The sequence below is a fragment of the Scleropages formosus genome, chromosome 1, assembly GCF_900964775.1.
Source record: "Scleropages formosus chromosome 1, fSclFor1.1, whole genome shotgun sequence".
Taxonomy (NCBI): domain Eukaryota; kingdom Metazoa; phylum Chordata; class Actinopteri; order Osteoglossiformes; family Osteoglossidae; genus Scleropages; species Scleropages formosus.
Window position 1 is genome coordinate 26,307,116 of NC_041806.1, and position 26,337 is coordinate 26,333,452.

Below are 26,337 nucleotides of genomic sequence, written 5' to 3' on the forward strand. Positions count from 1 at the left end.
TGACGGTATTCTACTTCCGGTAGAGCAAAAAGAACCCGGAAGTGTGGAACGCGTCCAGCTCCATGTATCGCGAGACCTTGTGTTGCGTTATGGCAGCGTGACGACCTTTCAGCTCGTACCGAACGGAGTCTCTACACGATTTGAAGTAGCGTGATGTAAAATTTTGGAAGCATGATGATGTAACTGTGTCGGGAACAAAGGTGCGTGACCGCGAGGTACTCCGCTTTCACACGACTGAGAAAAAAAAAAAGCACGTAGTAGTTGGTAAGTTTAAAAACAGAAGGGGAGTGAGTGACGTGTCGCCGATCAGTCAGTGGCTCGTGCGGGAGAAGCTGGAGCCGCTGTTGCCATGGCGACCGTTTCCTTGGGCTTGGAGCACTGCGGCAGCATCAGGGCCCACGCGGCGCTCAGTATAGTACAGGAATAACATGGTAAACATGTCCAGACGAGGTCACGGTGATGAGCAAACAAAGTGGAGCTAACACAGGGACATCCTGGAAGCTCTTGTTGTTGCGCAGCGTAAAGAGACGAGTGAGTGTGGAGGAGGCTCTCGGCCAACACGTCTCACAGCTGCACTCGTGTCCTATGGCAGTAAGCCTCTTACGTTAAGCGCCTTTTGCTGAGCGTCACTCTAGCAGGACAGAGCTCCTCTCGGCACATGGTCTCCTGCCTGACCGCGGCTGCAGGTGACATCTGTTCTCATCGCTTGTGACAATGATCGTGATGAAACGCGGACCTTTTTCGATTTGATGCCGCTCGGCCGACCCGTCCGGTCCCGACGGCTTCGCTGTTCCGCTTTCTCCGTGCAGGCTTTCGAGCGCAACCGCCCAGAGGAAATGTCGGCTGACCTGGTGGGTGTTTGGGAAGTGGCGCTGAGCGATGGGGTGCACAGGATTGAGTTTGAGCACGGCACGACGACGGGCAAACGCGTCATCTACATCAATGGAAAGGTAGGCCGGATACCGCCTTCGCCCTTCTACGGTGGCGCGAAGAAGTCGATATGCCCCCTCGATGTTTACGCTCTTCTCAACGTGCTCCTCGTTGCACTACCATCAGCAAGTTAATGTTCTGCGCCTTGAGCAGTAACACAGAAAACGATGCTGTTTCATGGGGTGCAAACAGCACTTACACACCTGGCTTCACGAGCCTCTATTGCCCTCTTTGGCCAGAAATAACTCACACACACACACACTTGCTGAAACCGCTTGTCCCGAGCAGGGTCGCGGGGAACCGGAGCCTAATCCGGCAACACGGCGCAAAGCCGGAGGGGGAGGGACACACCCAGGACGGGACGCCAGTCCATCACAAGACACCCCAAGCGGGACTTGACCCCCAGACCCACCAGAGAGCAGGCACAGGCCAAACCTGCTGTGCCACCACACCCCCCTTCCAGAATAACTGAATATCAGCATTTCCTGTAACCTTCTTTCTCGTTCTTGTATTAAGTGGGAAGAGTTTTATCGCACCGAGATGTGTGGCGTGACACTTTTCCCGCGTGTGCAGGTGGCTTCGTCCCCCCTTCACACTTTGCACCGAGATGCTCGCTGAGCCATTCGAAAACTCTCTTCTTTTTTCAGCCACTTCCGTGTGGTTTTACTGCAGCGTTTGGATCGCTGCACAGTTGAGATCCAATGACCTCTGCTCGTGTGCTCTCACTCTCGTTCGTAGTTAATTCGTAACATTGTTGAGTCATAACAAGCTACCTTTTCCCTGAATGAACGAAGCAGCTCTAAACCATAATGCTCCCGCTGCCGCTGGTTACAGCTGGTAGGAAGGTCTTGTGACACTTTTGGCATTATTGCTGGCAGGTACATAACGTGTCCTGCTGTAGTACCTTCATCAAGGTACTTCCAGTGGTTAGAGCTACTACCTTTGGACCCAAAGGTTGCAGTTCAAGCCTCACCTCAGCTGTAGTACCCTTGAGTAAGGTACTTACCCTAAATTGCTCTGGTAAAATTACCCAGCTGTTTAATGGGTAAATAATTGTAACATTATCAGTTGCTTTGGAGAAAAGCATCAGCCAAATGAGTAAATGTGAACAAGTGGATGATTGTAAGTTACTTTGGAAAGAAGTGTCAGACAAATAAATTGATCCGTATTATTTATACTTCTATCCATCTGTCTTTTGATTTCACCACGTGGATGGTAAAGGGCGACAGATATGAGTCACATGGACCTAGAAGGGGTGGATTGTGCTGATGGAATCTGGCTCTGGGAATGTGAAATGTCACCTTCCTAAACTAAGCAGGTGCAGAAGATGGAAAAGTAGTAGTTAGATTTAATTTGTCTCATATCATACTTGGCATGGGCTCTGAGACATTACATTTATTCACTTAGCAGATGCTTTTCTCCAAAGCAGCTTCCAATGAACTCTATGTAGTGTTATCAGCCCACACACCTTATTCACCAAGGTGACTTACACTGCTAGATACACTACTTACAGTGGGTCACTCACACACTATGGGTGAACCTGGACAGCATATCTGTAGGAGGAAACCAGCGGAAACCCACATGGACAGAGCAAGAACATGCAAACTCCGCACAGACTGAGCAGGGATCGAACCCATGTTCTCTCGCACCACCCAGGCGCTGTGATACAGCAGCGCTACTCAATGTGCCGCCCTGAGATCGAACATCTTGCTTAGTGGAGGGTGGTCTCACCCCTACTCTGCAGCTGGTTCTTGTGAAAGTCCCCAGGCTGGTGTGGGGTGGGGTGCAGGGCTTAGTTTGTGCAGCTGGAGCTCTTCCAAGTTGATAGGGAGCGCCACCTCAATGCGTTTGCCACCTCAATGATGAAGATCCAAATGGTTTGCCGCATCTGAACTTGAGCGGTGGATTGTTACGGGGGGAGGTGCGACCCTGGGGAGATTGCTGAGTGGTGGAAGGAACACTTTGAGGAAGAAATTGTCATTTTTCTGCTCTCCCTTCTCCACCATCTGAGCTTTTGCTGTCCCGTCAACTCTTTCTTGGCTCCAACTCTTCTGCCTGCTTGCTCTGCTGCCCACGTTCCTTCTCGCCCTGGGACTCACTGGATAGGTAGCCTTTTCCCAGGTCACCTGTCATGTCATTGTTTTGTACAAAAGAAATTTATTAAACACATGCATTAAAGCAAACACCCAGGAAACTGCATGGCACAAAGACCAGCTCGTCCATTGTATGTGCAGAGGAAGACGACGCATGTGATCAATGTAGAATCAGATACAGATACAGGTCTCATCTAGACTACTTTGAGTTTTCACGTAAAATGAAAGAAACCCAGGAGTTTTGGATCCTGATCAAGCTGCTCCGGGTTTCCGCATGCAGTCATCCAGCTCGAAGACCATACAGTAGACCTTGTTGTGTAACTTTATAATATGGGAGATTTTTTTTTTTTTCCCGCCTCATTCCTATGCATGTTCATGTGCGCATCAGAATCAGGATGAGTATCTCCAGGTCAGAGGAAGCCTGGCTAATCCTTGTTCATCGTGTGTTGGTTTCTCAAACAGGAAATTTTGAGAAGGGACTGGATGTTCAAGCTTGTCGGAAAAGAGACGTTCAGTGTGGGTAGGACGCAAACGAAGGCCACTATAAACATTGATGCCGTCAGCGGCTTTGCTTACGAGTACACCTTGGAAATCAACGGAAAGAGTCTCAAATCGTACATGGAGAACCGATCGAAGATCACTAACACGTGGCTCGTGAATCTCGATGGCCTTGACTGTAGGATAGTTTTAGGTAAGAGAAATCTCTTTCTTTGTTCTTCCTTTCAAAGTAATGTGTTTGTCTGGCTATGAATGAAATCGTATAACATTAGAACCTGGACCCCTCCGTTGGCTCTTCTCGGTTTAGGTGCAATGCACGAGGCTGCAGACTGGCATTTTTTGGGCACGTATTCGGATAATTGTTAGAGACTTAGATACAGTAGAATAATTTCCATGTCTCAGTTTAATTTTTTCCATAAATGCTTTTAATTTCAGACGTATTAAGTGTCGTAGCTGTTCAGTAGGGTTTTCCCTGTTCTGCAGTAGGTGTGGTTCATCTACACATTGAGGACTGAAATCAGTGAAGCTGCTACCAGTTTTCTTGTGAACTTAAACATGTCATGCCATTCTGGCCCTGTTGGTAAAGTCATGTCAGTGTGACAATTATCTGCTGCTTGGGCATTTTCAGATGTCATTTTTATGGGGGGGGGAATGAAAATTGCTCTAAACATTTGAGAGCTGCTTTGGTGCCTGTAACTTAACAGTTAATTGGAATTTGTCCTTAATCATTTGCTGTGGACTTTTCTTACAACAGAGAAAGACACAATGGACATATGGTGCAACGGGCAGAAGATGGAGACGGCAGTAAGTGCTTCTCTTAGTCTTTGACCCTTCTCCTCTTTGAACTGGTGAGAGGTGATTGTGTCCTACTTGACTCATGTGACAGTCAGTTCGGCTCAACGAGTGACATGTTCACCCTCCCTCTTCGGTTCGTAGGGTGAGTTTGTAGATGACGGCACTGAGACGCACTTCACGGTGGGGGACCATGACTGCTGCATCAAGGCTGTGAGCAGCGGCAGAAGAAAGGATGGAATCATCCACACGCTGCTGGTGGACGGGACTGAGGTGTCGGAGGCAACCGAATGACGGCCGTCCGCTTATTCCTTTGCCTGGGTTTCCATCTGAAGTGCACTGAACAGCCTCAGTAATATTCCATTCAATTCAATGTATTTTTATAGAGCGCTCTTCTCACGCAGTGACGCAGTATCATAACTGTATCACAGTCGTATGTACAGTCAGCCTGTTCAGTTCCTCGAGCTAAAGAGCGAGAATATTTAATTCCTCCAGCTTTTTAAAAGAGTTGATTTCTTTTTTTATGAATCAAAGTAAAATTATGTGCATCACTTTCCTCAAGGAGTACTGACGTTTCTTGTGTACTTCTGACTGATTTTGCTGGATATACAAATCACGTTACTTATTGCACAGAATTGTATATGACACCTTTTACCATTTTTGTACAGTGAAGGACACAAATTATTTAAATTATGGTTAATTTTGTTAAATATTTGACAGTGGCTGTAACCTAGCATGGTACTGTATAACCCTAATATCAGAAAATGTAACCTTTTTTGAGCAGCCTACAGTATACTTATCTGTGAAAACAAAGCTTTATACAGTAAAATTTGTCTTAAGATCAGTGGACAAATTTCTGAATTTTTAGTTTTTTCTCTTTTTTTAAATAATATTATATCCATGGTTTAGAGTAGACTGTATCTTTAACTTATAAATACAGTTGAGACTGGAAAGATATTCATAACTTCATCCAACCACATCACAAAAGATTTATATGGGCATCTCTGAATTTATTCACGGATGAATAAAAACTGTAAAAATTTAGAATAAAGTGACAGTGAATTCAAAATTTGCTGTAAGACTTTTATTCCTTTTTCCTAAACCACTCATCCTGCACAGGGTCACTGTGTTCCAGAGCCTATCCTGGAAACACGGAGGAGCGTAAAACCACTGATGGAATTCCAGTCCAGGTCATTAACTCACTGGGTAAGTTCTGTAAAAGTATAGGATATAACTAATGAATAAAATACAAACACCATGTAAGGCTTTCATTCTAACATTTTTATTCACTTTGAGAAACAAAATTAAAGCTAATTTAAAATGACAAAAGCACATATCTGCAAATTCCTATTCAGTGCTGACTGGTGACTGAGTTACCCCATGCACAGGCAACACTCCTCTTGTTATTTATTGATCATTGACAATTAATCCACACCCTCCTATATTGACATTTATTCATTTAGCAGATGCTTTTCTCCAAAGCGACTTCCGGTGAAAGCCATGTCGTATTTAGGCCACACCCGTTCACCCAATGTGACTTACAGTGCTAGAGTACATTATCTACAGTGAACTCTTTTCAACTTACAACATACTAACAGTATACTTTCATATCCCTTGTAGTTTCCTTCATTCATAGCAATTATGGAATATATGAACTTTCCCCTTTAGTGTAGAGCAAACATTTGACAATCAGTTTTGACAATTCTCAATTATTTTCAACCATTTATTGTGAATCAAACAGTTATAATTAAGATATATACTTTTATTATATTACAATGTGTGACTAGCAGGTGCCTTTCTACAAGTGATCAGATACTCGGGAAGAGCCTGGCGGCTGTTGAATATAACGTGGGTGTCCGTGTCTCCTGTCACGCTGTTGTAACCAATGAGAGGATCTTCACGAAGTGCAGGAGGCAAAATTAGCTCAGGGGAGCCTTTGCAGGACTTTCCTCTCAGAACCTGCACTAGAAAAATGTAGACGTACTCCTCCATATCCGCTCCCACGTCTTGCTTCCGCAGAGCTTCAGGGTTGCTGTAGAAATAGATTCCTGCACCAAACTTTTGGTCTATAAAAAAAAAAAAAGTGTCAGAGTGAAAGCACCAACACAGATACTGTAAAAATGCTGTGAATGCTGCTGAACAAGTGAAGAAGTTGTGCAGGGGTGTGGTGATCTTATGCCTAGCTCTCTAGATCTGGTGGCCTGAGGAGAAGCTGTCATAAATTAGCACCGTGTGTCTTTCATAAAATCGGCAGTTTTATTAGGCACAAAGGCACTGCTTATTGACTTGATTTTTTACAGAAGAAAAGTTTCTGCTCTAAGATAAACTTCTATATAAGTATAATTATTCTGAGCCCAATTAACCTTGTGCTGTTTTCATGTGTGTAACAGCGTGGAACTAAATGTTTGTTTCAGCTGTTTGGGGTTTATTGGAGTTTATGACACATTAAAAGTAAATAATTACTTATTTAAAGCCTTTTTAAAAAGTTTAAATCAAACACAGAGTATAAAGTGCTCTGTAATACCAAAGAGCAAAGTGCAAGTTATATGAGACTAAAGATGTGTAAAGAGGATCTTACGCCGAGGTGGTGAGTACGTCTTCTGGAATCCAACTCTGCAGACGAGGTCGCAGAACTGAGCTGAGACCTGTTTGTACATGAGCATCGTGTTCCCTCCCAGCTGCTGCTTCTTCAGCTGGAAATGATGCTCCAAAAGTGAATTTTCAACCTTTTCAATCTGCAACAGCATGCACACGAGTGAGATCTTACAGACAGCAAATATACATTTACAGTTGTGCTCCCTCTGAATATTTCACTTTATTGCTCACATAATTTTGTTTGGCCTTTGGGTTTGCTGACAGTATAATTGAGGAATGTGAGTGACATACTGTCTTCAGATTTTTTGCAGGTTATGCGCACCTTAATGACTTCAAGTCCGGCAAATAGTTTGTCTTTACTGACATGGTTGCCCTGCTCGACCAGTTTCCTCTGGTAAAAGCATTTGCTGATTTTTTTTACATCTGCTGCATCCTCATCAAGCAAGGCTAAAAAGTAAGATATACGTGTAAGAAGTACAACAGACAGCTTATTAAAATCTCAGCAAATCATTGCCCCATTGTTTGGATTGTAGTACATTCACTTACATTTCCTCTCAATTGCGTAACACTTCCCACTCAGGTCTGTTGCTTCCATCCTCTTGAAGGAAACCTCAATGCCCCTGCCATCCACTGTAAAAGACCGAGTGTCACAACCAGCCAGGTAGGCTCTCTCAAGAGCGACACTGTTTCCAGGCTTGTTCAGCTCGGGGATCTCTTCACATTGCCAACGCACAAGGGTGCTCAGCAGGTCATCCTCTTCAGCCTGGGCAAACTCCTCTTGGGCCTGACAGCAGAGAGCTTCCACTGCCAATGTTGCCCCCTTAACACCCTTTGGGGTCCCCTTGATGGTCACTCCTACCAGGCCATCTTGGAGGAATTCCTCAATGGCCACTGACCTTTTGGTTTCGATGGAAAGCAGGTCGTTGTACTCCTTCAGACCAAAGTGCAGGATGTGGTTGTTGAGTACACGATGACTTTCAGGGGTGTGGTAGAGCAATTTAACAATCCAATTAGTGGCCTCTCTCTTCTGCTCACTGGAGTCACAACAGACTTCGATGCATGGAGTTTGTTCTGCTTCACCCATGGCACCTGCAACTTCTAGATACAGCAATGCCATACAAAATTACTCATGAAGAAAACAACTCAACCAATGGAAGAATGCAGGCTGAACACAAAAGAAAGACAAGTCTGCTTTGAGCAAAAACACAAGGCTAATGTCCCTAGAACAAAATGTCAAAGGTAATAAATGGAAAGTACTTGGAATTAAAACTGCAACTGTAACTACAGTGTCTCCATGCTAAATTCAAGTTCTACTATTATCCTTAATGATATTTTTATGTTCATGTAGCGTTCTCTGGCACACCTTTACTGGCATTCATTAAGGTGCTGGAGGTCCCTGCAAAGTCTTCAAGGGAACAAATTTCTCTTTCGAAAGCCTGTAGAACAATGTTATATTCACACTGGAGCCGTGGAAAAAAGTTTTAAAATAAAACATATATATTCAACAAAGAAAGAATGAGTGGAATGCAAGTATAGACACAATGATCACTAAAAACCTAACATTTAAAAAACTGGAAATATTTGAGGGCCACTGCTTCATATCATATTGCAGGAAGCAATTCATAACTGTATTGAATGTCACTGAAAGTCATTTAATTTCACTTGGATCACAATGCGTACTGTACTGGCCCTTGGATGGATTCATATTTAACAACTTGTAATAATTTAGTCCAGGCTATACACAGCCATTTAACAGAAATGTGGAAGAAGGAAACTATACCTTGAATGTGTTGAGATCAGAGGGAAAGAGAACAAAAAAAATATCCATGTAGACTCCTGTTTTCCTGGCCAAATCTGCTGCCGCTCCCACCATGATACTTGCTACCTCATTTTTTTGGAAATTCAGATGACCGGTGCCAATGGCAGGGAAGGAGATGGACGTCATACCAGCAGATGTTGCTTTTTTCAAGCATTTTTCAACAACATCTTTTAGTATCTTGAAAGCAGAAGGCATGTCAAGTGTAAGAAATGAAGGAGGGAAACAGGGAGCCCAAATCAGCTGGCAGGCTACAAAACTAGCAAAATGGACATTTACTTTACAATATCTCTAGTTTCAGGACCAATAATAACATTCATGAGGCTTCTTGCAGTAATTAGCCACAACTAACTCACCTGTTTGGAAAACTTTTCAGATCTCTGCGCACACACAGCATGGTACACATGTGTACAGTTCAGTTTATATCCATCGGTTGTAATGACTTCTCCAAAGTTGTAGAAACGCGGTTGAATTTCATATTGCATTTTAGTTCCTGCTTTTTTCAGCAGTGCTCTAGAAATTTCTCCAGTGGACAAATTGACTTCTTGACCTACTGTATTCACAATAACATCCACCTGTAAAGAATTACACATCCATTAAGCTCCAAAATGTCCAATTTTATTTTAAAATATTAAACAAACAAACAAAGATTATGTACTCAGGAGGAAGTTTGGGGTCCACTGCCAGTTGTACCCCAAAAGGTTCATTTTTATTCCCTTAAACATGGCTTGGAGTCCCCCCCGCCCGACCCGCCCACTAGTTGACTAACTTCTTCTACTCTGCAATAAATCATTACTGCTCTGTCACATTCCTGCTTTTATCTGTTGTTCAGCGCTCTAAGAATAGTGCTCTGCAAAAAAACTGAATTGAAATAATAATAATAATATGGGTTCGATCCCTGCTCAGTCTGTGTGGGGTTTGCATGTTCCTCCCATGTCTGCCTGGGTGCTCCTGTTTCCTCCCACAGTGCAAAGACATGCTGTTTGAGTGAATTGGTGACTCTAAAATCACCCATTTTGTGTGTGTGTGTGTGTGTGTGTGTGTGTGAGAGACTAACAGAAAGTGTTTCATCAGTGTGTAGATGAGTGACTCATTGTAAGTAGTGTATCTAGCATTGTAGGTCACCTTGGGTAAAAAAAAGTGTGGGCTGATACTATATGAAACAAACTAACTTGGGAAGTATTTAAGACTGTTTCTTGTAACTGCGCCTGAAACTTCTGTGAGGAATGAACATGCGTTCTCGTGAACACTGATACAATTATTTAAAACGAACCATTGACGGGTACCTTAAAATCTCCCTAAAATCAGTGATATATAAAAATATGGACTTGCTCATCAGGCCTTCCAACCTTGTTCATCTTACAAAACATACATTGCACAACCACATCTGGAAATGTAACAAAGGCTTACCTCTTCTTCTTCTATGCAGCCCTTCTTGATGTGAAGCCTGGCATTCCGCACCAGCACAGGGGACTTGGCCAGACTTTTCCTTTGTCTTTTCCATTCTCGGCTGTATAATGCATCTGACCCTAGGATCTCTCGACATGCCCTCTCCATCTGATGCACAGTCGGCTCATCATTGTTGACCAGACGAATCTCCAAATCCTGTGTGGCTCTGTGCTTTTTGTCATGATACTCCTTCAGGGTCTGAACAATGATATCTGCACAGCGTTTCAAGGGAAAGTGGAAGAGACCGGAACTAATGGCAGGAATTGCAACTGACTGAAGCCGTTCTTCTTCTACTTTTGCTAAGATGTTGAAAATAGCTTCTCTCAGGAGAACACCAGCCTCTTCAACATCTTTGTGTGATGCACCTTCCGGCAGTTCTGGACCTACTGCATGAATAACTTTTTTGCAAGGAAGCAAGCCTGCGGTAGTAACAACTGCCTTTCCTGTGGGCAGCCTTGAAATCTTTCTAATGATACGTTTACATTCTTCTTCTATTTCTTTCCCTCCAGCTTTGGACAAAGCTGAGGCCAGTCCCGCCCCATGAATGAGGTCACCGTTCGCAGCGTTGACCACGGCATCCACCCTGTGGGTTGTCAAATCGTCCTTCCATACCGAGATCTTGAGCCCCTTAGGCAGCTTCACGCGGAACCTTACGTCGGGTCTCATCTCGGCTCCGCGGCTCTTGGAAGGACTGCCGTTCTCCACATTGTGACAGACGAACGTGCAGCCAAACTTACTTTGAAGGATGCTGGTAAGTTCATGTCTGCATTCAGTGAGAAGCAGCGCCACCTCTTCGCTGACCGGGATCATGGTGAGGGGTCTCAGTCTAACGCTCCTGCACCTGCAGAAGAAGCGAAAGGAGGAATCAGAGGAAATGCACCCCCCGCGATGGCCACTTCAGGGGCACAAAACACATCCACCGACTTAAACTCCCCACACCTCCCCGGCTTTTTCTCCTGAGACGCGAAAGGTTAAAAGTATTGGGCCTAGGGGGTCGCGAAATGAAAGCAGGTGAAGGCCGTGGCAAGAAACGCAAAGCGAAAGTGAAAGCGGTGAGAAACGCAGTCGTGAGACACGAGTCCAAGTGCAGCGTGTGTGGATTGATGTGGCCCCCTTCACACTGGCCTGTGGAAGAGAAACACAGGAGGAAAAAAAAAAAAAGAATTACCGTTGACCGACAGCAGAGTACTGTAGTGTACAGTGGAGAACAGCACTGCTCTCCTGCGGCTCCCGCGCGGAATCGAAAGTGACCGTTGAGCGGATGACGCGCCTCAGCCTCAGGTTCGCGGAGAAAAGAGATCGATCGGATAATGTGGCTCCTCGCCTCGGCGCTGCTTGCTTCGAGTGACCGACACTTCACTTGTTCGTCTCCTTCCTTCGAACTGCCCCAGCAGCGTGTCTGTCTGTCTGTGTGTGTGTGAGAGAGAGAGAGAGAGAGAGAGAGAGAGAGAGAGTCGGGGGCGGGGTGTGTTCCGGAGAAACGCAAGTGAAAGTGCGCCGCTGTGCCCGAGGGGTAGAAGAAGAAGAAGAAGCAGAAGCAGAAGCAGAATCAGAATGGCCGCGGACGGGTTCCCCTTTCCGCTCTGGGTGCTCGGCGACTGGGGCTCCGGCGCCCCGAAGCTCGTCAACAAACTGACCATTTACTTCCAGAGCAAAAGGTCCCAAGGCGGCGACTGTCTCGTGGAGGCCGGTGGCGGCGGGGACGCGCAGCGCGCGGTGGTGCGCTTCAAGTCGGAGCACGGTCTGTGTGTGTGTGTGTGTGTGTATACGTGTACGCGCGCCTCGCTTTTTGTTCAGCCCGCATCCTGTCCTTGTGCTCATGTATGTCCTGTAACACTCTGACATGTTGCACACTAATTATTCATCCCCAGGCGGTTCTTATTCCAGTATTTCTCCAGTTCCCTAAGGATGTTTAGTTCTGCTTCTTTTTATTTCTTCACTTTAACTAGCTATCCGCGACCTGATCCACAGCTGGTGTTACCGTGAATTGTGTCACGCGTAAGGGACGGCGGGTCCTTCCTTAAAGAGTAAGCAAGTTAAGATGGGATACAAGAACAGCCACGCAGGGAAGACCCAGGGTGTGAAGCAGGGACTGAAGGCAGTATGACGTCACTTCAGGATAACAAGCAAAGAGAAAAGATTTAAGCGGCGTTCTGGGGACGAGGCTTCTGTGCGGACAGAGGGCAGAGTGGTACGGGAGAAGGAGGAAAGAGATGCCAGACAGCAGACAGCTTTTCAAACAAGCCGCTTTGACTTTGTCATTTGAGCACTAACCACTACAGTACCAGCTGTCCCCGTAAGTCGAAGGCAGTGCTACCTGAACGCAGGCTGAGCTCTGATCGGCCCTGGTCGGGTTTCCTGGACGAGGGCGCCTTGCGGTGAAAGACCCGAAACGCTCAGTGGCCACAGGTTACATCGCTGATGATATGCCCAGGCCCAGGTGCATCGTGAGATGCGTCATATAAATTATGTGGAATTTAAAAAAAATCGCTTGCAGGACCCTATCATCATTCCAGCACGCACACACACACACACATTGACTGTCTCTTTATATAATGTTCAAAGTTACAAAAGCTAAATTTGTCAGTTTGTTTAGATTTATTTTTCGTATTACAGTCCGACAAAGAGTTCTGAACAAACAAGAACATGAACTGAAGCTGGGCCAAAAGATTTTGAAGCTGACTGTGAGGTTGCCGCAGCCCGAAGACGAGGCAAACCTAGGAAATGTCAGTACTTTACCAGAAGTCTTTGTAATGTACAGCACTAATATTGACGTTCTCAAACAATTTATATTTGAGGTTTAGGTCTGTTACTGTACAATCTGTTTCAACTGTTTGTTCGCTTTACTAGGAGGAGACACCTTCAACGACATCGGACAAGGCCTGTAAGTACAAACCGACAAAGCCGCATCTGTACATTAAACACAGTCATAAAATTGTGGACTGACCAATCGGAGCTTAAAAACTGCAGCCCAGCTACAATGACAATATCCTTTTCGAGTGAGGAAGTATGTGTAGCAAATGACGTCGGGTGAGAGGGGAACTGGAAGTTCAGACCACGCATTCCTAATGGGCAGCGGCGACCAAAAGAGCAACAGTATCCAGAGTAATGCACAAAAATACCTTGTTGTGGATGATTTCTGGGATCACTGATCATTCAACATTGTCGGCACAAGCATAAATACTCAGTTCCAAGGTCACGCATACAGTAAAGATGCTTCGTAATTGGTCTGGTTTATGAAGGAGCATCTATCTAGTGAAGCATTTCCTACTTGTGGTCCTGGCAGACTGAAGTACACGGATCACCTTAGTGTAAGAATAGCAATGAAATTAAATCAGAATTTGTACCGAAAAATGTTTAACAGAAAGACGACTGTCATAGGGCTATCTGTGCTAATGAATCTTCTTTTTTATTTCTGAAACTTGATACAGACAAAACTAGCATTGAGCTTGGACTTCATAATTTTCAGTGTCTTTCGCTGAAAAATGGGCAGTCTTACACTGTAATTCTCAAATCTTTCACTTCATTTTACCATGGGTATCTACTTGTCTCATCAGCACCTGCTGCTTCCAAGTCCAGCTGTTTGGTGGTGGAGAATGCTTCTTCACAGTCTGCATCTGAGGTTGCTGGCCTGGAAGAAGAGGAGCAGATGACCTCAGTGGTACTGGAGAGCATACAGGAGAAAATGAACCAACATTTCCTCGAAATTCTGGTGGAGAACATCTCAGATTGCTCAGCAGAATCAGAGGACTTCATTATAGAAATAATACCGGACATTAGTACAGCAGTCGTGTCATTTCGAAACAGTAAAGGTTTGCAAAATTTAACGTTAACTTTTCAGTGTTACTATGTGATTTTGATCATAAATGTCATTTTTATCTTTTCATCTGCCTTTCTCTTTTTTTTTTTTTTTCCTGTAGATGCACAAGAGTTCATTAAAAACTGCCCATCAAACAAAATGTTTAGACAAAATGGGCTGGCTGTTAAACTCCTTGAGAACACAACCGAAGTGAGAGTTGAAAACATTCCCCCTGGAGTTGACTCTGATTATCTGCACCTATATTTTGACCGAGAAGGAGACGTGAATAAAGTCACGAAGGTCGATGAACAGTGCGCGATTGTCAGTTTTATGAATCCCAAAGGTACTTTGCATGTCCATTTTTTGGTTACAGTTAAAGGGTTGAGAAAAAGATTTTAATATAAACTGAAGCTTCCTAATCTTGTCTGCAGTTCATTTCTGAGGGGTGTGTAAACTAGCAGCATCTTAAATTCAGTAGTTAATAAATTCAGCATGTTTTAGTGGGATACTTTTTTTGATAAAATTATTTGCAAGGTATGGGGTGCGGTGGCGCAGTGGGTTGGACCATGGTCCTGCTGTCCGGTGGGTCTGGGGTTCGGGTCCCGCTTGGGGTGCCTTGTGACGGACTGGCGTCCCGTCCTGGGTGTGTCCCCTCCCCCTCCGGCCTTACGCCCTGTGTTACCGGGTAGGCTCCGGTTCCCCGTGACCCCGTATGGGACGAGCGGTTCTGAAAATGTGTGTGTGTGTATTTGCAAGGTAAAAATCAAAGTGTTACAGGTTAACATGGTAAGTATGTGATTTATTTGAAATGCATACCTGGAGAAGCAGACATACTTAAAACTGGTAAAAATTATGTATGAATTAAAATATACTGACAAATAATTTCAGTTGTGTATCATCAAAGATGATTCAGTGAACATTAAAGTGCTGGCAAGCTTGAGGTTCTTGGCTAATGCTCCAGTTTTAGAGTAATTATATGTGTTTTTTTTCTCCCTTTTCAGTTGTTGATAAAATAATTAAAAAACAGTACAGAATTCAAGAGAGGCCTCTGAAAGTGTACCCACATTATCAATCCTTGGGCACAGCTCTGTATGGGAAGAACAGGCCTGTGTGGAAACTGCCCAAACCATTTACTGAGAACATTGATTCAGCAATTTGGAAGTTCCTTCATGACAAGGAGATGACAGAAGCAGTTAAGCAGGACATGGTGAACCATTTTTGCACAGTGGATCTTCAAAGTCCTATCGTTGAGATCAGTCCTATACCATCCCTGCTGAAGCAGAAGGGTCTGATGTCCAGGCATATTGATGGCTGGAGAGAGAATGCTTCAAGTGCATTTCACAGCGCCCTCTCAAAGTTCACCTCCTTCAAGTGTCAGGTTCACACTCCCTTGTGGAATGCAACAGAGCCGGAGATTCGCAGTGCACTGATGGATGTTGTAACTGTCATGCCTGACATGAACAAAGAGGAGATAACATTAGCTGGTCTCAAGGAAGATGTTGAGCGGTTCCAGAAAGTGCTGGCAGAGATTTTAAATGCAGCCGCTGATAAGCTGGAGAGAGAAAGGAACAGGATAACTCAAGAAATGTCTGTAGCTCCCTCTAATTACCACATTCTGCAACTTGATGGACTTGAACTGGAAAAGATTAAGGCCAGCTACCCAGACCTCAAGCTGTCATACAACCAAGAGAGCAAGAGAATCATTCTCTCTGGCTTAGCCTCTGAAGTGTTCAGTATAAAGAGTAAGATTCTGGAGATGATAATGAACATGAAACGGAGGTTGGTAGAATTAGACAAAGATGTTCTTCACTTCTTCTCCGAGGGAGATTTAGAGGAACTCTCTTATTATTTATTCATATCTCAAGGTATTAATGCAAAACTTGAGTCAGATGGAATAAGAGTTCAAATAGTCAGTAATACAGATCATGTTCTTGAAAAGGCTGAAAAACACCTAAGGGCTGTTTTGGTTTCTCTGTACATTGATGTGGAAGACCTAAATGTGCTGAGAATGGCTGAATGGCAAGACTTGGTTAGCAGTTTGATAAAGACCACAATGAACCCTATCCAAACTGTGACAGTCAGGGTAATTGGCACTGATCCCAACCTACAAGTGGCGGTTACTGGTTTCCAGGATCAGCTTCAGATAGTATGGAAACAGCTATCAGACTTCCTGTACAAAAACACTATAATTGATGAAACCCTGAATGTGAAAGAAAGAGTCATTGTTCAATTCATCCGTGAATATAAAAAGAAGATTTGGTCAGCAACACTGAAAGACTTTGTGCAAGTTAACTTCAATGATCAGACTAGAAATCCAAGCATTTCTCTTACTGGTCCCAGACTTTATGTCACAGAGTCCAAAGAAGTATTTGAAGACCTGCTTTCTTCCATTTATTTTGATGTTTTCAAGGTCGTCCAACCAGGGGCAAGGAAGTTCTTTAAGGAGAAGGAGGACATGTATGTTACCACAGCCATGAGTCAGATGGGGTGTATGGTTGAGCTTGTAGATGAGTCTATTACTTTAGTTGAAGAGGAGACTGTTTCCCAGGTGAAGATGCCAGATGGAGTGGTGATTACTGTTTGCAAAGCTGACATAGGCCAATATCCAGCTGATGTTGTGGTGAACGCATTGAATGAAGATGTGCAGCATACTGGTGGACTCACAGGGGTGTCGCTGGCTGCTTCAGGTCCTCATCTGCAGGAAATGTTTGAAAACTACTCCCACACTGCAGGAAAAACCCCTGGGGATGTCATTATTACACCTGGCGATCTCAGATTTAAGCACATGATTTATGCAATAGGCCCAAGGTTTGAAGACACAGACCCCCAGAGAGCAGTAGGAATCCTGAAGAGAATTGTCAAACAGAGTTTGTCCTTGGCAGCAAAATATGGATGTCAATCTATAGCAATTCCTGCTTTCACTTCTGAGAGCTTTGGTTTCCCACTTAGCCTCTGCACAGAAACTGTTGCCATTGCTGTGAAGGAACACTGCGAGGACTTGTATGGAGAGAACACCCTGAGGAAGATACACCTGGTGAACAGTGACAGCCAAACGGTTCATGCTCTGGAGCTAGCAGTAAAGAAGGTGTTTGGGAACCCGAGAGTTCAACAAAGGAATCCACTAGTGCAGTTTGAAGTGGATGAGAAGAGCCATGATGCAGCACCCACAGCAGGGATAAATATGGTCCAAACCAAGGAAGGCCTTACCATTAGTCTAATGAAAGGCTACATCCAGAATGCCTTGGTAAGTTGAAGAAAGCATTCTCAAACAGTTGTGAATAAATGTTTGTCTATAAAAAATATAACGTATATTGGCAGCTAAAAAGGAACTAGTTTGCAAATAATAAAATGATACATTTGTATCAAAAAGCAGTTGGGCTAGTACTATAGTAGCTCTCAGAGTCTGGATAAACAACTGTGAATATATTGTAACCTTTAAACCAGAGACATTGCAGTGTTTTTACATATGGTTCCTACTATATATAATAATAATAGTATATAATAGTATTACAATATATAATAATAGTATATATATCGCACCACAGATACTGCAGAGGCAGACTTGCAAAGGGGTACATTTTAAATCAAACTCCAAAGTTAAGAAAACAAATGTTTTTATATTCTTATATACAAACCATTGTTTATGATGGTTGTAAAAAGTATACATATTTGAAGAAAATACAGTAACACCACATATTGTTTACAGGACAGTACTGTATTTTGTTTTGTATAGCAGTGGGAAGTTTTTGTGGTTTCTTCTGCTGCATGCCAGCGACCAGGGTGCGATCCTTAGTCAAGGCATAAAAAATACGACTTGCCCATGAGTGTGAAACCGAACGAAAGACGTGTCCGAGTTATTAAGTCCAATAAACAGAGCAAGAGTGTCTACATCTGGGCAGCAGATTCCTTCAGTTATCCAAATGTCAGTTTATTTTATTCGTTTCAAAAGTGCACCGAACATGATTATAGTACCCGTCAAAGTTGAGTGCGACTGTGTGTGACTGACATCACCATTCGTTTAGAAGACTCTTTATAAGAAGGGACTGTTTGTTGGCCTTCTGGATTTTGTTTATTGTGCACCTTTTCACCAGTTCTGCTTGTCTTGTTTACTTAGTGAAAACCATAATCTGTATCAGTTTGTATGGTTAAACCACGCGCAAGTCCACCATTATACCTGTTCTCCTGTTTGTGCATGACAACATCTGGTCACTTAGCAAATACCTGTATAGGGCAAACTGGACAGAAGAAGCAAAGCAAAGCCACCCACAAGTGTCCTCTGTTTTTGGGAACTGCAAAAGAGCTGGGAGACATGGCAGCTGATTTCTTGATAAAATTTGTTAACCATTTGTCTCAGGCACATGTTAACCACATGAATATGAAATAGTTTCCAGCAAGTGTTTTCACTGCTTGATTGGTACTTTAGCAAAACACTAATTTTTTGAAAGGGAGAACGTTGTGTGACCTTCTTAGCTCACATAGTTAGGTATTGGTTCACCAAGGAGAAGAAAATCAGCTGCAAGTATTGGCTTGAACACAAACATATCTAGTTGACTGCAGGTCGCTAAATGTTGGGTAACTTGGATATATCGGTGATATTCCATTTCGAATGTTGACATTGATATTCTGGTTTGAAAGCACAAAGAGCTGGTTACTTGATTAGTGCCCATGAGCACTTCTGTCACTTCTACTGCTAAAGCAGCAGCCCACAGTTCACGTCTTGATGTGAATGGTGATCTCAGAACACGCAGCAAGCTCGGCCTTCCCAAGGGTCAAGCCAACATCTGTGTGACCACTAACATCAGTAGTGCTAAGATAAGCAACAGCTATTGCAAGTACAAAAGATTCACATCTCTTTTTCCTTTGTGCATGACTGAGGGAAGTAGAAGTGTACGTCTGTGGGCTCTTCATGTGTTTAAGGTCCTTCAGCGATTCTCCCCACATTTCCTATTCTTTGAATCCCCAGAGAGTTCAAAGAATAGGAAGAATGGGAGAGGGGTATCCCAATTGCAGCCCTCTATGGTAAGATCTCTGAGTAGAGACCTGCCCCGGATGCTCACAGGTGCAGTGAATCCGAGGGGTTCAAAGCTGTTGACAGTAGACAAAAACACCTTTTGTGGTATAAGGCCTTTCTTTTTCTAACACTTGGAATGTGAAAACATCCTGTGTGTTTCTCTCTGACAGACAAAGGTGACGGTCAACACTCTAGCGGAAGATCTGTCACTAGACTGTGGGTCAGTCTCCAAGGCTATACTGACGGCTGCAGGAGCCCAGCTCCAGAACTTGGTATCGCAGCAAGCAGCATCTGGCAACCCTGGTAAAGGGTCTGTTCTTGTCACAAAGGGCTGCAATCTAAAGAGTGAACTGGTGTTCCATGCCATCGCCCCCAAATGGGACAAAGGCAAGGGGATGGCAGAAAAGGTAATTTTTTGATATTTTTTTAATGAGAATGATCAGACTGCTAAAGTTTTACTGTTATCATCATTGTTTGATGCTTACATGCCACTTTAGCAGTAATATTGTGTGCTCGTAAAGATTGATGTTAATGGTATGCATATGAATACGGCTGATTGCGCACAATAAAATATATATATTTCATGCCAGGTCAGTGCGACGTTACAGAGTGTTTTAAACATCCACCCTAATGACAGCACTACCAACCCCAAAAGGGAAAGATGGTCAGAGAGCCACCGAGCCAGCTTTCACATTTAAAGTGAAACTTAGATCAGTGAACAGTTACAAGCTTCAGTTTTTCATATTTTAGGTGCATTTGGTAGTTTTATCTTGAGCGCTTTAACTATTTTGGGTCACAGTTTTTCTAAGATTCACATTGAATAGCAAAGGTTATCTATTACAACAGGGAATTATTTTCTTAATGAAAGTCTACTAGGGAAATAATAGATTGCTTCCTATGCTCAACATTAGCCTTTAAATCACAAATAATGCATTTAAACACCTGGAAACATCCACGTTAAAGAGTGAGCTATGGACACACCTCACTGCTGTTTCCTACCCAGCAGAGCTATCCACATTGTTGCTATTTGAATTACGTTTATTTATTTAGTCAAAGCGTTTCGCCAGCAACAAACAACTCTGAGTAAACAGAAACGCATCACCGACAAAAGACGAGATAGAGATGCAGACGAACGATTGTCGACATACGGTCAATTTATCTGATACCTCCACTGTTGCGGCATACAGAACTGATGAGCCCCTCGCTCGCCCACCCTGTGTCACATTCCACTTATAAGTTTTTACAAACCATCTCTTAGCCCCAATTTAATCTATTTGCACGTGTAACTCCTGAAAAGGCTTTGGCGGGCTCACCTAAGCCTCGAAAGGGAAAAATGAGGCGTAGAGTGCGGCGCTTTGACTTGGGAGAACATTTATGGTTATTAAAAACATGGTACTGTAATTATTAATGGGGTTATTGGTTAGGACCTGACTGAAAGGTACTACAGAAGGGATTCAAATCACAAACTTTATGATTGTAAGATGAAAGTTTTAACCACTATACTACCTGCCCACCATCCTTGAGACATGTCTCACAGTGTGAAATTTAACAGCATTTCCAGATGGTTGGAATAAAACTAGTAACACATCTAAAACAAAGTAGTACTAACTAACAAACACTAGTACCGACAGGCATTGCAGTTTCCCAGGATCATGTTCGAGAACAACTGCTAAACCTGGGGTTTCGCACGTTACTTCATTGCGCTTCAGATGCTGCGAGGGATCATGCAAAAGTGTTTGGAGCAAGCAGAGCAACTCAACCAGACTTCCATAGCCTTTTCTGCCATAGGCACAGGAAACTTGGGCTTTCCCAAGAACCTGGTGGCCTCTCTAATGCTTGAGGAGGTTCTCCAGTTCAGCAGGAAAAGGACACCCCAGCAACTCCAAGAAGTCGTATTCATCCTGTACCCCGGAGACATGCAGACTATTCAGGTGATGACTCTCAAAAGACAGCAGTTTGGCTGATTTTTATGAGGTGCTCAGTGATTTTACAAAAATGGGGTAAAGGCGTTGGTATAATATGACATAACGTGATAAATGCAGTGACATAGTAGAGATGTAACTGGGGCTAAAAAGTGAGCTGTTTAGATTTATGCTGTGTTACCTCGGTTTACCTGTGGGACTCTACGTTCAGATTCCATTGTGAGTTTTAGGATTAGTAGCGGGGCTCAGAGTGCTGCCTCTGTGAGGTTCATTTGGGCTGATTATATATTCCTTGGTGGAAAACGATCAGCGCATCAATAGTCTCTTCTGTTTTTCCTCTCACAGGCCTTCACAGATGAGTTCGGTAAGCAGTTCCACAGTCATTCAAAGCAGCCGGGGGACATGACAGCAGAGGCTAATCCAACAGTCTCTGCAGGTGCAGCAGCAGAAGCAGCAGCAGGTACAGCTTGCTTTCGTAACCACATCAACTTACTGTGTTCACGACCAAAGAGTTCAACACATTATTGCCTGTGATCAGATGTTGTGTCGGTATAGTTTGAATGGAAGGAACACTCGGTAACCAGTACTGTTTCTTGCATTTTCACTGTCAGGAAAGGTGAAATCACCAAAGCCAGGCGAGTACGAGATGAGAACAGGGAGTGTGCTGCTCCAGGTTTTTACAGGTGATATCACCAAGGAGACGACAGATTGCATTGTCAACTCTTCCAACTCTGACTTTTCACTCAAATCAGGTAACCTTTTTGGTCCTTAAATTATGTTGCCTTTCAAAAATAAAGTGAATGTGTTTCGTTTAGTGTGTGGAGACACATTTGGTATTTAATTGTTTGAATAAAGAGTCTAATTCTATAACTGAGCAGCTGTCTTCTTCCTTCTTCCAGGTGTCTCCAAAGCCATTCTGAGTGCAGGAGGTCATGCTGTGGAGGCAGAATGCAGGCAGCTAGGTAAATCCATATTTTCCTTTACTAAATCTAACATGGTAGCCTCTGTCTCTAAAATCCCATGACACAGATTAAGTACATTAAAATATTGGATATTGCTATGATACATGCCACAATAATACCAAATTATTTAACTCTTGGAGCAAAGTCTCACACACACACACACACACACACACACACACACACACACTGTCTGAAACCACTTGTCCCAAGTGGCTTTGCGGTGAGCCAGAGTCTAACCCGGCAACACAAGGCACAAGGCTGGAGGGGGAGGGGACACACCCAGGATGGGATGCCAGTCCATTGCAAGGCACTCCAAGCAGGACTTGAACCTCAGACCCACCAGGGAGCAGGCATAGGTCAAACCTGCTGAGCCACCACACCCCCCTTGGACCAAGGTCAATCATCCACAGTGATTGTTTGAAAACTGGATGGCAGAGTGTTTGACCTCAGTGCCCTTAAATTGAACATTGTACTACTATAAAAGATGTCCCCGCTGTAACTATTTTTAAAACTATCCTTAAATCCCGTTTTTTTTAAATGTTGTACAGGCATCCCTCGATTTACAAACTCTGTGAAATTTCGGTATAGCACATCTTGGCTTTTGATACCCAATTTCTGATTTATGAAACAAAAAAAGCGTAAAGAAACTTACTGAAGAATGTCGAAAAAATTTGAAATGTTCGCACTGTGCAGGTGAACCAGAAGTGTAGTAATGTGCTATACAGGCAGTCCCCGAATTACGAACGAGTTCGGTATCCTCAGTCCGTCTTTGTCGGATTTTGACGTAAGTCGGAACAGTTAGGTATGGTGGGTATCTAACGTCAGTTTGTCAAATATTTGTATATCCTGTACCTTTCTATGCATAAAAAACGTTAAAGAAACATTTGATACACTAAAATATCTTTAATATAGCAATACAGTAATAATAATAAGACAACGTAATGATGATAAAATAATAAATGTAACTACAGTATTTATAATAGAGAGAGACAGAAAAATAGATAATAAATGTTACTATTGTCATGATGAACAAAGGACACGGAGGAGGCTGGACGCAAGTGCAGGATCGTTTATTCCGAATCAAAGAATTAGACGTGTTTTCGTGGTCGGGGACGGGCGAAAGGTCGGTCGAACTGAACTGAGGCGAGGGGGTGGTTGTTGTCTGGAGTGAGATTCCTCAACTGGGAAGAAGTGTCTTTTGTAGCAGAGTGCTCTCTCAGTGAGAGTGTGTGTGTGTGCTTGCATGTGTGTGTGCGCGCGCAAAACTTTAACGAAAGTTTGTTTGCTTTTCCATTGTTCCTTGGTGTTTCACCTTTCGCTTTATTATTTCCTCTTTAGTTTCAGTCGTGATCATTTTCCTTTTCTTGGATGCATCACCACCACTTGCATCACATTTATGCTTTGGTGCCATGGCTAGGAGGGTAAAAACAAAAAAAATGAAAGCCAAATCCCGTAACACACGAGACCCTGTTAACGAAAAAAGAAGTCTGTCCTACCTCGGGCTCGCAATCCGACAAACCGTTGTAGATGGCCAATGTTTTGATGCGCATTGCACAGTAGCGCTCGTTTATTATTATGGTAACTCGAATTTTTAATATAATAAGCTTAATTATGAAGTTTTCGTTTGATCGTTAACGGTGACAAAAAAAAAAAAAAAATCAACTTCCAGTCAGTAAGGGGGGTGGTTCGTAAGCACGGGTTGTACGTAAGTCTGACGTTCGTAACTCGAGGACTACCTCTAGTTGGTGTATCTGCATCAAGAGCTCTCTGGCTTACGGTGACTTAGAAATGTGAGTGTTGTTTTAAGAGAAGTGAGAAGCGAGAAGCGTATGGAATTCCATGGGTGTGTTGTTTAATTGAATTATTGTGGAGATAGCTAACAATTACCAGGAAAAGTTTAGCTGAGTTTTTTGGGTATGCATGCGCATTTTAACACCACTGCATAGTTTTAGAAAGTTGTCCAGTTTTTTGCCCATCCTACAGGGAACTGTGGGCATTACGGCAGAGTAGTAAACATGTAAATGTGTTTTATATTATGCTACTATGAGCTGGTAGTTTTACAGCATTCTAGCAATATGTTGTGGTTTTGGATGGGATGAGAACACTTTAATTTTTCCCCATTTAATTGGAAGTAGGCTTTTGGTATCTAACATTTTTATATTTGCACTGTTTTTTGAAAGGGATTAATTTTGTAAATTGAGATAGGATGCATTCCACTATCGTACTACAAAGTAAAACTGACTGCAATGTGATGGTCATGCATGTTGTCTGCTCCAGCATCCCAAACCAACAACAAGATGATAATGACACAGGCAGGTGGCCTCAAGAGTAAAAAAATCATTCACATAGTGGGACAGACTGACCCTGTCCAAATCCGTGAGTGTGTCACAGCTGTGCTACAGATGTGCTCAAAGAACAACCTCACATCTGTCTCATTCCCTGCTCTTGGAACTGGTAAGGAAGACTACAAGCAATCAAAATGAATACATTAAACCTTTGTCAAATGCTCAAACCTTTCTGGTAACACAGAGCTTAAATATTCAACAGGTCAAGGTGGGGTCAACCCTGCCCAGGTAGCAGATGCCATGGTGGGTGCAGTGGTGGATGCTGGAGGCATGAAGTCCTCCAGTTCCGTGCAGGTGGTGAGAATTGTCATTTTCCAGGCTCACATGTTGAATGAATTCTACAACAGCATGATAAAGATGGAGCCCACACCTATACAACCACAGCCAACCTTTTGGGCGAGATCATCTAAATGTACGGTTTGGTTTATTTTGTAAACTAATAGTATTTGCCTTCAATCTTGGCTAGCCCTTAATGACTTCCCCATTTCATTGCTTTCTTAGTTTTTACATCATTCCTCCGAAAAAATGGTGACAAAGTGCACCGACAAAAGCCTAAAGTACCTGTAAGAAAGGCAAAAAAAATGGATCCAGCATTGTTCCATGTCTGTGGGGATTCACATGATACAGTGGAAGTAACTAAGAAGTGGATTGAAGATCTGATCGTGAAGGAACAGCACTTCATGACAATCACAGATGATGCTATACTCCAGTTCTCTAGTGAAGAGCATCAAAAGATAGAAGAGCTGGAGAGAAACTTGCAGGTCAAAGTGACACTAGACATTAAAGACCCAGAAGGCTCTCTCACAGTAGAGGGCATTTCCAGTGATGTTCTGAAAGCCATCAGCCACATTCAGGATTTGCTAAAGAGAATCAGGACAGAGACCAACCAGAAACGGGACGCCAGTCTGCTCAGCAACTTGGTAGAATGGCAGTACCAGCTGGGAAGTCAGTACGTGCCCTTCGACAGCCTCGCCAACCTCCAACTTGAACAGGCTGCTGAAAGTTCTCAGAGGGATATTAAAGTCACCACCAATGGTCAGGACTTCAAAGTCACATTACCCGATGGCCCAGCAGTTGACAAAACAGGCAATAAGTTTGAAATACGACGAATAAACAAGTTAGAAGGTACAGTTCTTTTGTCAAATACATAGTGATGGTTGTTGGTAGGCTAGTTCACAATGGCTCTACATCAAAGTGTCCATTTTGATTTTACAGCTACAGGACAGGACAGCATCCCACAGCATTGGAGTGCCATGCCTGCAAAAACACTGTGCGCAACGGTTTCTCTGCAGACAGGAACAGCAGAGTACAATGAGGTTTTGGGTTTATTCAAAGCCACCTGCAGGAACAATGTTTTAAAGGTAAAACTTGTCTTGAGCCAGACTGTTAAATCTATATGGATTATATTTTCCCAGCGCAGCTGTTTAAAAAATATTAAGTGATTTAATACCACCAACTGCTCGCAACAATATTATAACACTTCCCCACTTGATTGCCTTTGCAGATTGAACGGGTTCAGAATCTGTGTTTATGGAAGAACTTCCAGATCTTGAAGGAGAATTTCAATAATAAGAATGGCCACACGAACAATGAGAGAAGGTTGTTCCATGGTACGAGTCAAGCCACCATCGAGCACATAAACAACCATGGATTTAATCGCAGTTATGCAGGAAAAAACGGTATGCTTCTGACACAAAACAGCCAAATCTTTGTTGTATACCCAAATTTTTTAGTTGTCACAAAAAGTTTATCACCTTACGGAAAAGCCCTACTTAAAAATGGTCTAATGCTGAGGTCTCGTTTTTCCTGCAGCCGCAGCCTTTGGAAATGGAACCTATTTTGCCGTTGCAGCAAGCTACTCGGCTAGCAGCACGTATGCTGTACCAGATGCCCAAGGACACAAGCACGTGTATCTTTGCCGAGTTCTGACGGGGGATTTTACGAACGGAAGACAAGGACTGTTGGTCCCTCCACAAAAGAACCACCGCACCCAGCTTTATGACAGTGTGACTGACAACATCAACAACCCCTCCATGTTCGTCATCTTTAATGACATCCAGGCATATCCAGAATACCTTATCACTTTTCACTAGATGTTACCACCTTCTATCATCACAACTTAAGT

The 26,337-nt window shown here is 43.4% G+C and overlaps 3 protein-coding genes across 5 annotated transcripts; 2 read left to right on the top strand and 1 right to left on the bottom strand.

Annotated features, from left to right (window-relative positions):
- Positions 1-74: 74 nt before the first annotated feature.
- On the top strand, positions 75-4,681 carry faima (Fas apoptotic inhibitory molecule a). Of its 2 annotated transcripts, XM_018732407.2 has the most exons (5): positions 75-200; positions 810-950; positions 3,486-3,714; positions 4,276-4,325; positions 4,458-4,681. In XM_018732407.2, the coding sequence occupies exons 2-5, from the start codon at positions 837-839 to the stop codon at positions 4,605-4,607; spliced, it is 543 nt and encodes a 180-aa protein (XP_018587923.1). In that variant the 5' UTR covers positions 75-200; positions 810-836; the 3' UTR covers positions 4,608-4,681. The 2 variants fall into 2 exon arrangements, with proteins under 2 accessions (XP_018587923.1, XP_018587921.1); XM_018732405.2 differs by lacking the exon at positions 75-200 and having other exon boundaries at positions 683-950.
- Positions 4,682-5,707: 1,026 nt separating this feature from the next.
- On the bottom strand, positions 5,708-11,485 carry parp9 (poly(ADP-ribose) polymerase family member 9). Of its 2 annotated transcripts, none has more exons than XM_018732362.2 (9): positions 11,342-11,485; positions 10,135-11,014; positions 9,081-9,299; positions 8,689-8,904; positions 8,272-8,344; positions 7,455-8,006; positions 7,231-7,355; positions 6,892-7,006; positions 5,708-6,379 (listed from the first exon to the last, which is right to left on the bottom strand). In XM_018732362.2, exons 2-9 carry the CDS (start codon positions 10,981-10,983, stop codon positions 6,084-6,086), a joined length of 2,445 nt encoding a protein of 814 aa, XP_018587878.2. In that variant the 5' UTR covers positions 10,984-11,014; positions 11,342-11,485; the 3' UTR covers positions 5,708-6,083. The 2 variants fall into 2 exon arrangements, with proteins under 2 accessions (XP_018587878.2, XP_018587877.2); XM_018732361.2 differs by having other exon boundaries at positions 6,892-7,048.
- A 221-nt stretch (positions 11,486-11,706) lies between these two features.
- parp14rs1 (poly(ADP-ribose) polymerase family member 14-related sequence 1) lies at positions 11,707-26,326 on the top strand. Its single transcript, XM_018732359.2, has 17 exons — positions 11,707-11,914; positions 12,790-12,899; positions 13,024-13,057; positions 13,731-13,985; positions 14,094-14,315; positions 14,974-17,216; positions 19,154-19,390; positions 20,693-20,914; positions 21,251-21,365; positions 21,517-21,657; positions 21,805-21,867; positions 24,145-24,321; positions 24,415-24,624; positions 24,714-25,337; positions 25,428-25,573; positions 25,717-25,891; positions 26,025-26,326. Exons 1-17 carry the CDS (start codon positions 11,728-11,730, stop codon positions 26,303-26,305), a joined length of 5,442 nt encoding a protein of 1,813 aa, XP_018587875.2. The 5' UTR covers positions 11,707-11,727; the 3' UTR covers positions 26,306-26,326.
- The last annotated feature ends 11 nt before the right edge of the window (positions 26,327-26,337 follow it).

What these genes read in the sequence shown, in the direction of transcription:
- faima (XM_018732405.2), top strand. Translation starts at nt 750, where the DNA reads ATGCCGCTCGGCCGACCCGTCCGGTCCCGACGGCTTCGCTGTTCCGCT. An exon ending in TGACTGTAGGATAGTTTTAG is followed by an intron (nt 3,715 to 4,275) that starts GTAAGAGAAATC and finishes TTCTTACAACAG; the next exon opens with AGAAAGACACAATGGACATA. An exon ending in GGCAGAAGATGGAGACGGCA is followed by an intron (nt 4,326 to 4,457) that starts GTAAGTGCTTCT and finishes TTCGGTTCGTAG; the next exon opens with GGTGAGTTTGTAGATGACGG.
- parp9 (XM_018732361.2), bottom strand. Translation starts at nt 10,983, where the DNA reads ATGATCCCGGTCAGCGAAGAGGTGGCGCTGCTTCTCACTGAATGCAGA. An exon ending in CTGAAAAGTTTTCCAAACAG is followed by an intron (nt 8,905 to 9,080) that starts GTGAGTTAGTTG and finishes TCTGCTTTCAAG; the next exon opens with ATACTAAAAGATGTTGTTGA. An exon ending in CTTAATGAATGCCAGTAAAG is followed by an intron (nt 8,007 to 8,271) that starts GTGTGCCAGAGA and finishes TGCTGTATCTAG; the next exon opens with AAGTTGCAGGTGCCATGGGT.
- parp14rs1 (XM_018732359.2), top strand. Translation starts at nt 11,728, where the DNA reads ATGGCCGCGGACGGGTTCCCCTTTCCGCTCTGGGTGCTCGGCGACTGG. An exon ending in GCTACATCCAGAATGCCTTG is followed by an intron (nt 17,217 to 19,153) that starts GTAAGTTGAAGA and finishes TCTCTCTGACAG; the next exon opens with ACAAAGGTGACGGTCAACAC. An exon ending in ACGAATAAACAAGTTAGAAG is followed by an intron (nt 25,338 to 25,427) that starts GTACAGTTCTTT and finishes TTGATTTTACAG; the next exon opens with CTACAGGACAGGACAGCATC.